Here is a 13,102-nt window from a genome sequence, read left to right as displayed (position 1 = left end):
AAATTACTTCAGGAAAAAAAAGTCTGAGTTATGATGCTTTGAAAATCCAAGATTTAGTGAGAAAGAAAAACAATTAGTTCCAAAACTTCAGAACTGGTTTTTAACTTCCAACTTTTAACTATATATGATTGTTGTCAAACAGAGCCTTGTTTTGTATTGAATTTTTCAACAACACATTTATTTTTGTCAATTTTACCCCTCAATACTTTTCAACCCTCACAATCTCGTCTATTTTCTATTCGCCCTGTCTCACTAATACACTACTTTCGTTTCTTTTGGTTGTAATAACAATTTGGTTTGCGTTTTTGCTGTGCGCGTGAGAAAGTGCTCGTGGTCAAGCATGACTTTTCAGCTCCTGCGACGAACCTTCGGAGGGCGCTTCCTGCCAAACCCTAGGGCCTTCTCCTCCGCCGCTTCCTCTCCGATCCGCGCCACTCTCTTCCCCGGCGACGGCATCGGCCCCGAGATCGCTGATTCCGTAAAAAAGGTTCCCTTCTCACAAATTCTTCCGCCTTTGTAGATACGCAGAATCGCTTTCAATTCCGATGCCTTCGTTTTTCTATTGTGTTTGTGTTTCTGATTTATACTCGCTCGCTCTGTTTCTACGTGAAATTATGTATAAAATAGCTAATTACGCACCTACAAAATGATAATCTAGTATTTCCTGAGCGAACTTTACTTCAATAATATTATGTTTAAAATCTAAATATTTGTTCTAGGGAATTTGTTTTCTCTTTAAATAAATTCTAATTTTAATTTTTGTAAACACAAATGAAACCTTTCATTTGAATGTTTGTGAAATGTTTTCTCATTATAGTTGTTGTTGACGTGCAAGAGGGGAAAATTTTGAAATTAAAACTAAGTATTTCATTTTGAAAATATATTCAAATTCAGGCCTGTGGTTCATTGCATTATTCCTGCGATTGTATAATTATATATGGTGTCATCTTTTTAGAATGCAATGCGTACGCTATCTCGAGCTACATCTGCAGTTTCCTTCTTTTATGTGTGGTTTCTCAATGTATAGATTGTGGAAAGGGCAACTAACTAGATGAAGTTACGAGATGTTGCTGTGGCTAATGTTTATGGTGTCAGTATCGCTATGGCTTGTGTAATTTGTACGAGGGATGATAGAAATAATACGACTAACTTCTTCACGAAGCTACATGATCCTTTACTGATACGCTCAAGTTTCATCTTTCTGTCGAGTTTTGTTTTATATAATTTTCAGTGATTTAAGCTGGACTTGAAATATCTCTTGCAGAAACACAAGTATAGATTGCAGGGCATGAACACACAAACGCACACATATTTTAAGCTTTAAAGAACAAGATTCTTAGTTCTTAAGAGTGTGGCTTTTAAGATTTACAATTTTTTGGTGAAGCCTGTGTGTGCCAAGACTTGCTATTTTGCAAGCCATTCTTGGAAGACATCGAGCATCGTATGTGTGAAGAAATACTTTCTATACCTTGATTTCCTAGTATTAAGGTTATATTGGTTGTTTTACTTTTCTCACTTTGCCCTGGCTCTGCAATTGAAAGTGATATCTGATTAACATTCTCTATACTATATTCTTTTTCAACTTGCTTGCAATATTTGCTTCTTGCTGTGTAGATTTCTATACTTGTAGAAATGACTTGCTTGGTTGATATCATCTAATACACTGTCAATTATTATTGCTATTGTGATACTAGATATTTGAAGCAGCTGATGTCCCAATAGAATGGGAAGAGCACTATGTGGGAACTGAAATTGACCCTAGAACGCAAAGCTTTCTCACATGGGAAAGTTTGGAATCTGTTAGGAGAAACGGGGTTGGCTTGAAAGGGCCAATGGCCACCCCTATTGGAAAAGGACATCGCTCATTAAACCTTACACTCAGAAAAGAGCTGAATTTGTATGCTAATGTTCGGCCTTGTTACAGTCTTCCTGGCTACAAAACTCGATACGATAATGTCAATCTGATTACAATCCGTGAAAATACTGAAGGCGAGTACAGTGGACTTGAACATCAGGTAAATTTCACTACCATTGGTATTAAGTGCTATCATCTGAATTCTGATCGATATAAATTTGTTTAGTATTTTTTGGTTTCAGGTTGTGAGAGGTGTAGTGGAAAGTCTCAAAATCATTACACGCCAAGCAAGTTTAAGGGTAGCTGAGTATGCTTTTCACTATGCCAAGTCTCATGGAAGAGAGAGGGTTTCAGCGATACACAAAGCCAATATTATGCAAAAGACTGATGGTCTTTTCCTCAAGGTCCACCATAATACATGCCTATATAAAATGTTTAGTCTCAAATTTTATTCACGAATTCTATTGATTACAGATTTTCTTTTAAATTATTTCAGTGTTGCCGTGAGGTTGCAGAGAAATATCCTGAGATAACTTATGAGGAAGTTGTCATTGACAATTGCTGCATGATGGTAATATTACTAGCTAGATGTAATCTAAAACTGCTTTTAGACATACTATGTGTTAGGAAATTATTGACACTTTCTTTTGTGACCATCTACAGCTTGTGAAGAATCCTGCACTTTTTGATGTACTAGTGATGCCTAATCTTTATGGTGATATTATCAGTGACCTGTGTGCTGGCTTGGTTGGGGGATTGGGCTTAACACCAAGGTACTTTTACTGTTTTATCCAAAGAAATGTGAAACTCAGAATTATATCATCCGACAACAACGGTTAATGTCTTTTTCCAGCTGCAACATTGGTGAGGGAGGTATTGCACTTGCAGAGGCAGTACATGGTTCAGCACCTGATATTGCTGGAAAGGTGAGCCGTGAACGTATTCATTCTACCTTGTATTATCTGCACTACCTTTTTGTGCCCTGTTGTCATGGAATGTGACATTATTTTATGAGTTTGTTTTATATTTGTGATGAATAGTTTTGTTGCAAGGCATTGCATACACTAATAGGGAAAGCTTTTGGCACCATCCTAATTCGGGTTGAAAATTGGCTTAAGCTGACAGGCCACCCAAATAAACATTTGCGTGATTGCAAAATGTTAGCCTGAGCCTAACACAGGCTTCAGTTTTGGGATCGGTTTGAGTGAAAGCCTGTATAGAGATTTTCGTTATTTGAAAGCCAACAACCAGACCGAGAAATTACACTTTTATATTTTTCAAAATGATATAGTCTTTAGATTATTATATTTTATAAGAAGTTAAAATGATGTATTAATTTGCAACAAAATGTGCATGTCATATCTAATATATAATAATGAAATATGAGTCATCTTGGTTGTCCAATTGAACTTTTTAAAATTTCCAAGTCTTTAGCAAAATGCTTGCATACTCTTTTAGAAGCTTAGTCTAATAATGAAATGAGTCATCTTGGTTGTGCAATTGGACTTTTTAAAATTTCCAAGTCGTTAGCATAATGCTTGCATACTCTTTTAGAAGCTTAGTCTTGTTTGATAAATAATTAAGTGAAGGTTAGCCAAAAATAGGTGGGGCACTGGGCTATAATGTAGGCTCCTTAGAAGCTTTCTGGCTTCTTCTCATCTCTTAATCTAGCCGTTAATGGATTAATATTAATATATGTAATCTTTTTACATAATCATTGTCTCTACTTTCAATTATTAGTTTTTCTTTGGCATTTATGGTCAATCATCTATGAACAGCTTTAGTTATTTATAATATGGGGATGCTGAAACTTAACTCGTAAGATTACTGCTTTTAGCAAAAGTATTGAGAATGTAAAAGTATTCCTAAAACATGAAACTGATTAGAAATTGAAGATGAAACAAAACCTTAGAGGTATTAGTCATCACTTTTTAGACTTATGGTATTGGACATTCTTGTCTGACTGTTATTCAATTTTGGTGGTGTATTTTGCGTAATGATATTCAAGGATTTTCTCATTAGTAGGTCATATGTAGCATTATTTTCTCTGGTGTCGATACTTATTACTGCATCAAAACTAGTCCTTTAAAAAGAAGCAAACTACCAATTTGAGTTTCCCCTTCAGAAAATTCTGTACATAATATTGATGTTCTCTCTTCCTTTTGAAAATGATCTCTTATATTAAAGCTATATTTGTTTAGGATTTGGCACAACCATCAGGTTTTCCCACGTCTTAGAATCTATTTTTGGTAAACTTCTTAAGCATTTTTAGAAAAATACAATTAGGAAAAAAAAATAAGTTTCTTAAGAAGGTAAAAATAGTTAATGTACAAGTTAAAAAATGATTTTGGAGAAGCTAAATAAGAGAATCATTTATTTTTTTCGTATTTTATTTTTTGTTTTCCTAGTAATGCTTATAAAGCAGTTTGTCTAATCAAATCCTTAGTGGTTGCTAGTTCGTCTGAACAAACCCTGAGTGGTTGCTCTCGAGGAGCAAGGTTGAATGTGGTTGCAACCTACGTCAGCTCTTTTTGAGATATACTTTATTGCTTACCTATTTTCCTCTGTATATGTAGAATTTGGCAAACCCGACTGCTTTACTGCTGAGTGGTGTTACAATGTTGCGCCATTTGAACCTCAACGACAAAGCGGAACAGATTCAAAACGCCATCCTCAAAACAATTGCAGAAGGGAAGTACCGAACTGCTGATCTTGGTGGCAGTTCAAAGACAACTGAATTTACAAAAGCAATCATCGATCATCTTTAAATTTTGGTTTGGAGTCAGCAAGAAATTCTTGCTTATGATTTTGGTTTTCAGTCAACTTTCTTTTCATTTACCCTTATTTATCCGAAAAAAATGGAATTACCTGATCTTAAAGGAAAACTCAACTAAGTGTGTGACATTTTACCAGACAAGGAATGGGCAAGCATTGAAATATTGGCTTCCCACTGCAGTCTTTTGGCATTGAGAGGGACCCCTTCACAATGCACATTGATTGATAACCCTCGGTAGTCCTTTTTAGTATTCTTTGTCAATAATATAGCACTAAATAAAATCACCAGATGATGTTTCATTTGTTCATCCCTACAATCTTCGTGCTGGATATTGTTTGCTAATTTATTTTTCTTAATTTTTATTCAAAATCGTGACTTGTTTGTGCCCCATTCTCTTAAAAGACACGCAATTATTGGGAAACTCCAGTTAGATGTTGTCGTGGTTGGGATTTTTACTCAGTCAACAGATACTAATCGGATTTAAAATTCTGTAGTTCATGAATATCCTAAACTAACAATTTCCGTTCCTGCAACCTAATTTTCTCGAATAGGATTATTACATTTGATTAATAAATATGGTTGATAATATTTGAATTTGACGACCAAATTGTTGTCTAGCATTTATAAATAACCCATGATTTTTTATCAACTCGAGCTTCTATTATGGTTATAAAGTGTCAAAATTATGTGTTTGTAACTTATTTATTTGTGTTTAAAAGTGTCAAACTTCAACAGATTTATTATGATTTTTACTAAATTTTTTACTTATTGTTCGACATATTATAAATGCATTAATTTTGGTTAAGGTTAAAGTAATTTTATCTTTGGAAAGAATTAATTTATTCATTTTGGTTGAGATAGCACGTACTAAAATTGTGTTAGAGTTGAGACACTAAAAAATCTTATTTATATGGATTACTTAACTGTTTTTTTTTTAAGACAAATAGTTAGTTGGTAGACATCAAACATAGATTTCAACCCGGGATGAAAATAAAGTAAAACATTTACCTTCTATTTAGACAAAGAATTTCATAACTTTAGATATTTAAATATATTGAATTTGAATTTTATCTTATTCTAAATTGTTTCACTTTTTTTTAAGCTTCTGTTTGGATTAGAGGATGTATTTGGAGTGGAAATGAGTTGAAATGAGAAAAAAAGAGAGGTTAAATGTGAATGGTTTGATTCATGTATATATTATTATTTATATTATTCTTATTATCCTTTTATTATTATTATTATTATTATTATTATTATTATTATTATTATTATTTTACTATTAAAATATAAATTCATACATATTACTATTATTAACTGGAATGCTTAATATTATTAACGTTATTATTCTTATATCATGTATATCAAATTATAAAAGACTGACACTTTCATGTTCAAGACTTTTTCCGCTTTTCTTTGCAAGTGAGGAAGGAAAGACTTAAAAATAAGACTTAATATCCATTATGGTTCCTATTTTCGGAAGGTTTGTTCAATTTGGTCCTCATTTTTTTTTTGTGTTCAATGTTGTCCTAAAGATTGTAAATTTTGTTCAATTTAGTTCTTTTTGGAGATGTCATCTAAATAGTTAACGACAAACAGTCCAGGTGTTCAATACAGTAACATGTTGGCATATAACTGACTACTTGGATCCCTTTGAGACACAATTATGTGGATTTAATAATATTGAAAGTGAAATTGCAGATAATATTAGGGTTTTTTGTTTCAAAAATAAATTAAGGGTGCTTCGAATGAAATTTTTTACCCCCAATTAGTAGCGAACTCTGGAACACTGGGAAGAACATCACTCACGTCTTGTTGAAATCGAAAGCGTTCATCGTTGGCAGTGAGGCATTCACTCGTATTCTCGTAATCTAAGGTTAGTGCTCTGCCATTCCTTTGTATGATTTTTTTGAACAATGTTTTTTCTGGATAATGTTTTAAATGTTAGGGTTGAAAATTTGTGCGAACTATTTAGGGCAGTGTTTATGTTGATTGTGTATTGTTTGTGGTAAATGTGAGTCTTTTATGTTGATCCATTGGTTTATTGTTTATGGTTTCCCATTTACCACTTACTTTTAGCATTTACATAGGAGTTACTTTTACGGTTTCCATAGTGGTACCATGTTTCGATAATGGTCCCATGCCCATAAAATTCATTTTGTAGGGTAGCGTTTGAAATGTCTAAGGATACTTTTAAAGTTGTGGTCCACCATGGTGGGACCTTAGTTAAGGACATACCTTTTGAATATGTTGGTGGGAAAAAACATATTGGACTGTGAACCCTGACAAGTGGAGTTATTTCGAAGTGGTAGATTCCATTAAGGAGTTCGGGTATATTAAAGTGTCTGAGTTATTTTATTCCATTGAAAATTGTCTGCATAAGTTGTACGATTATAGAGATGAAATTAACATGGTAGGCATTGCCAAGTATGTTGGGGTAGTTAACTTGTTTGTGGTCCACGATGTGAATGATGAGCCAGAGATTATTCCTGAAAGTGAATTAAATGAAGTTTATTTGCTCTGTCATGGAAGTCTAGATAGTGAAGGTATCCATGTAAGTGGGAATGAGGAAGATAAAGTGGAGGTGCAAGGGGAGGATGATAAAGTAGAGGTTCATGGGGAGGATGATGAAGTGGCTGTGCATGTGGAGGAGGATGAAGTGGATGTGCATGTGAAGGAGGCTGAAGTGGATGTGCATGTGGAGGAGGATGAAGTGGCTACACATGAACATGACGTTGGGGTGGAAGTTGTGATTGAACAACACGGGCAAGGGGGGAAGAGGAAGAAGTAGTCATTGAAGAATGTACTTTAAGTGAGGATGATGAAGAAGAAGAAGAAGTGGATGATGAAGAAGAAGAACTGGATGAAGAAGAAGAAGAAGTCGATGAAGGGCTAGTTGATGTTGATGTAAATATTGATGAAATTGTACATAACATTGTAGAAGGTTTTGTGCCAGTACAAGTTTGTGAAAATGATAGCGCACATAGGTAGACAAACCCAAATAATAGGGGGTTGTCTGATGATGAGTGGGACTCAAAATTTTTGGACAGTCCAGAAGAAAGTGGAAGTGAGGATGGAGGTGATGAAAGACAAAGTTGTGGTCCATTTGGGACGTATGTTAAGCCAAAAAATATGTCAGACTACAAGTGGGAAGTGAGAACAAAGTTTAGTGATAACAAAGACTTTATGGAGGCTATTAGAAGTTATGCAGTCCATACAGGGAGGAATTTAAAGTTTGTTAAGAATGACAACAAAAGGGTACGAGTGAGATGCTTGGGTGCCCAAAAAATATGTGAATGAATGACTTATTGTGGATACTTAGAAGGTTGTAGAACATGGCAATTGAGAAAAATATTGGATAGGCATTCTTGCAGTAGGCAATTCAATGTCAAAATGATGAATGCTAAGTGGTTGAGTGAGACATTGGATACCTCACTACATGAAAATCCGAATTTGAAGATAAATGAAATAAGATCAAAAGCTTTGAGGAAATGGAATACAAATATCTCAATATCTAAAGCTCGCAGGGAAAAAATAATAGCCTCATGCAAAGTTGAAGGTTCATTTCAGAAACAGCTCACGAGAATATATGATTATGCTCATGAATTATTGAAATATAATCCTGGATCAACAGTGAAAGTTAAAGCAAACAGTGAAAATGGTGAGACCATATTTCAGAGGTTCTATGTTTGTATGAAAGTTTGCAAGAATAGCTTCGCCTCTTATAGGCCATTTATTGGTTTGGATGGATGTTTTCTTAAAGGGAAGTACAAGGGGGAGATATTAACCGCTGTTGGTAGAGATCCCAATGAGCAGATGTTACCTCTAGCTTATGCAATTGTGGAAGTAGAAAACAAAGAAACTTGGACTTGGTTTTTGGACTTGATGATTGAAGACCTTGGAGGCTCAGAAGTTTGTAATTCATGCACTTTTATGTCTGACCAACAAAAGGTATCTTTAATTCCTTTATGTTATTGAATTGGTTTCTATAATTATTGTTTGTTCAATTTGGTCCTCATTTTCGTTAAAAAAGTTCAACGTGGTCCCTTTTTTAACAGGGTTTAAAAGAAACTATGACTGAACTTTTACCCAGGGCAGAGCACAGATTTTGCATGATATTGAAGTTCAGAGGGCACACATTGAAGACTCTGATGTGGAAGCTGCTACTAGTTACTACCCCCAAGCTTGGGAAAGAGAAATGTTAAATATAAAAGATGTCAATGTAGAGGCTTACAAATACCTCATTGTTATTCCCCCAAGGTATTCCTTCTACCTTACTGCAATTTCTTATTCGTCCTCTTATATACTTATACCTTCCTAACAATTAATTATTCGTGGTAATAGGTATTGGTCTAGATCTAGATTTATAGGTCGACCTGTATGTGATACATTAGTAAATAACACGAGTGAAGCTTTTAATAGTGTTATTGTTGATGCTCGAGGAAAGCCCATTATAACCATGCTAGAGGAGATTAGAGTTTACATCATGAAAAAATGGGCAACCAACAGAATCAAGATGTGTAATATGGACTTTCATATTTGCCCCAATATTTCAAAGAGACTTACAAAAGAATCAAATTTATCTAAAAATTGGATCCCTAGGTAAGCATTTCCTTCTCCACATGGAATTAATTCATGTCACTTGGTCTGTGATAAAATTGTACCTGTTCATCACTTCATATTTAATTTTGATTGATGTATGTTAGCGGATTGACAAATGTACCAAATCGTACAAGTAATATAAATGGTAAGACCAAGTATCGTTTTCCCAAGAGACTCGAAAGGCTTTCTCGTTCACGTGAATTAAAATAATAAGACTTGGAAATAAAAATTAATAAATTGGATTTGAGAACAAAAATATTAACATGCAAAATAAAGTTGATTCAATTGACAAACGAAAACAATGGATGAATGGATGTTGTTGGGGGTTCACAATTTCATCTAATCCGCTCTCTCTTATCTACTCCTCTTGAATATTAGTTTGATTAATTAATTGTTATGCGACTTTCTTAGCCTACCTTTAACCCGATCCCTCGACGAAAAGAGCCTAATATTAACTACTGGCTTGCTATCCCTAGCCTCCCCTAGAAAATAATACCGCATTATAAACAGAAGTTAACGCAATTGATCGTCCTACCCCTATCCCTAGGTGGTATTGCAAAATCAAGAAANTACTCACCAGTTCATGTCATTACTGTANNTCCCCATATCAATAAAGACAAACATCAGTTACCAAATGAGTTAAACGATAAAGGCCTTAAGCACAGATGAGAACCCAACAATTATCAATCAAAACATATGGAGACCATATAAATAATCAAGAGTTTCAATAAAAGAGAGTATCAAAAGATTACATTGTTTCCCCCAACAACAATAGGGTTTATTTCACAATAGACATGGTGAAATTAGATGAAAAATGGAAGAAGAATGGAAAAGCAAACCCTAGAAAAGATGAAAAGGAGCCTAAGCATCCAAGAGATCCTCTCTAGAGAGCAAAGTTAGGTCTGGCTGTTCTCCCCTGTCAAAAGAATGACTCTAAACTTGCAATAGGGGTATTTATAGGTGAGGAGCGCATCAGAAAACAGGCCCAGGCCCAACGGACCACCGCCCGGCGGTTTAAGTCTGCCGCCCGGCGATTTGGCAAAAGCCTCAGAACCGCCCGACGGCAATCGTCACCGCCCAGCGGTTTCCCTCAGAACCGCCCAGCGCCAATCGCCATGCCTACTCCTCGCCCTAGGCCGCCCGACGATTTAAGTGTGCCGCCGGGCGGTGCGTCGACTCTTCAAATCTTCATTTTTCTGCTCTTTTCTTTAGTCTACGACCTGTATCTTTAACTTCATTCTTCACTTTCTCAAAATAGTTACAAAACAATGCAAAACAAGCATAATATCGCTAAAAACAGCTTTTGACTCTCTACAGACTCATTTATTGAGTTTTGCTTGATTCTAGGCTCATTCCAAGTAGTAAAGGGCGTAATTCGATCCAAATTGACATATGAAAACAACTGTTTTTCAACCTTCATCAATGTATTACTTGATGGCAGTTGGTGTGGAGAAAAATTGTTTGAAGTAAGGCATTTTGCAATGATTACAAACAAGTTTGCAGTTAACCTCGACACTCAAGACTGTACCTGCAGGTAATGGGTCGTTAGTGGCATCCCTTACCGCCATGCAATTGTAGTAATGAGATTCTTAAATTTAAATCTAGAAGACTTTGTACCCATTTGGTTCAGAAGGTCAACGTATGATGAAACATATGCGTATATCATATTTCCAGTGAATGGGCACCTTTTATGGGAAAGAACATCCTGCCCAGACGTCCTCCCACCATTCAAGAGAAAGTTACCTGGCAGACCTAAGAAAAAAAGAAGGTTGGAGAGTTGGGAACTAAGAAGGGATGAAACGCAGATGACCAAAGGTGGCCACCGAAAAAATGCAGCATATGTCGTATCGTTGGGCATAACAGAAATCAATGCCCCTTACGTCCACAACCTTCTGAAGAACCAAGTCAAGAAATGACAGAACCATGTGATGAGCCACCCCAACCAACACAGGAATCCACAGAACAACCACCTCAGCCAATTGGAAGGGACAAGTTACCAATTAGGAGACCAAAATAGAGTTTATAATGTTCAAATTTTGGTGCACATGACACTCAATCTGTTTTGAAATACTTTACTTATTAAGACATGTTGTCCTTCATAATGTTTTGAAATACTTTATAGTAGTAACTGGATCTGTTTTGATATACAATGCACTGGATCTGTTATCATGTTATCATGTGTTATATAGTAGTAACTTGATGTTTTGATGTACCCAAGAACTGACTTCTGATTATGAAAAGATATTGTTGTTTTAATGTTTTGGCGTACACAGGTTTTGATATTGATTTTGACCATCACCAAATATGGACACATCACTCATTATCAAGGGGACCACATTCGCATATTTTTAACTAAAAAGAGGACTAATTTAACAATTAAACACTAACACAACACACATATCATTCACTGATTTGTTACAAAAGACAATCGCCCAACCTTCACAATGGACCACCTTACATAACAACCTCAACCTTCAAAAGACTAAAGTTAGCCACATTTGGGACCACCTAAAGACACACATTACACGTCAATCTAAAAACCCACTTCGAACACATCAACCTAATAACACACACAACATAACTATGATCAGTACACTAAGAACACACATCACTGATACTAATAAGTGGATCCTTCGCTTCAAAGCTTTCACTGTCTTCTCCATATCACAAATCTTACTCCTTTGCCTACCAATGATAACATCCTTTTCATCAACTTCTTCTTCATTGCACCACTTGAAATAGTTACACCACGTCACATTTTCAGCTCCACTATGTTATTCATCAAAGACAGTGTTAATTATCATCACATAAAGAAAATAGGGGTTAATTACAAATGCTTTTATTCACATCACCTTGTAGTTACGACAACCCCAAAAATATCTTCCAACATTCTTTGAAGTTCTAGCCATTTTTACTACTGTCCTCTCACCACAATTGCAAATGGGAATTATCCCTACCCCCATTGAACCACCACCATGTAAGGAATGACAACTTCGGTGGCTCAAGCCTTGGCAACAACAAGAAGAAGATTGGGAATGAGACATTGCTAGCCAACCACCAAGAATGGGAAAAAGATTGGTTAAGCTCTCGAACCCTGGCTTTCACTGGAACAAAGTAAAACAAACCCTAATTTCAGAATCTGCACTTGTCAAAGATTGGGTTTCATTAAATAAATAACATTTCTTTCACAATCCACGTAATTGTGCCTCAAGGGGATCCACGTTGTCAGTTATATGCCAACATGTTACTGTATTGAACACTTGGACTGTTTGCCGTTAACTATTTAGACGGTGTCTCCAAAAAGGACTAAATTGAACAAAATTTATAATCTTTAGGATAATATTGAACACAAAAAAAAATGAGGACCAAATTGAACAAACCTTACGAAAATAGGGACCATCAGGGGTATTAAGCCTAAAAAAAATGGTATCCATTTTTATCTCGTTTTTTTGTCTTCCATCTCAAATCGCTCCATCTTTTCTTTCTCTTGGAAACAAAGAGACTAAATATTTTGTTAAATACGATAATTCAATTGAATTTTAACTTTTTTAATTACAATCAAATTCAAAAATTATGTAAATATCAAATAATTGTTACAACTTTAAATATATATATATATATATATATATATATATATATATATATATATATATATATATATTAATATTGATTGTCTTTTGTGATCCATCTTAATTGATGTTATTTTTTCATTGTGAAAGTTGTTCAGGATTTTTTTTATTTTATATTTGTAATTTTTTTTTAATTTACTTAAATGAGATTATTTACAAGATAAAATATTAGATCAAGTTAAATCCAAGTAAGATTAACACTTAATTAAGATCATTTAAGATCGGGTCAAGTTTTCACTAAGG

At 34.9% G+C, this 13,102-nt stretch overlaps 1 protein-coding gene across 1 annotated transcript; it reads left to right on the top strand.

Annotated features, from left to right (window-relative positions):
• The first annotated feature begins 261 nt into the window (after positions 1–261).
• Positions 262–4,640, top strand: LOC106772699 (isocitrate dehydrogenase [NAD] catalytic subunit 5, mitochondrial). Its single transcript, XM_014659253.2, has 7 exons — positions 262–487; positions 1,695–2,015; positions 2,098–2,259; positions 2,352–2,426; positions 2,519–2,628; positions 2,709–2,781; positions 4,432–4,640. Exons 1-7 carry the CDS (start codon positions 341–343, stop codon positions 4,621–4,623), a joined length of 1,080 nt encoding a protein of 359 aa, XP_014514739.1. The 5' UTR covers positions 262–340; the 3' UTR covers positions 4,624–4,640.
• The last annotated feature ends 8,462 nt before the right edge of the window (positions 4,641–13,102 follow it).

This window comes from Vigna radiata, chromosome 8 (assembly GCF_000741045.1).
Source record: "Vigna radiata var. radiata cultivar VC1973A chromosome 8, Vradiata_ver6, whole genome shotgun sequence".
Lineage (NCBI taxonomy): Eukaryota > Viridiplantae > Streptophyta > Magnoliopsida > Fabales > Fabaceae > Vigna > Vigna radiata.
Note: the sequence above shows the minus strand (reverse complement) of the source record. Positions and strands in the feature narration are given on the sequence as shown.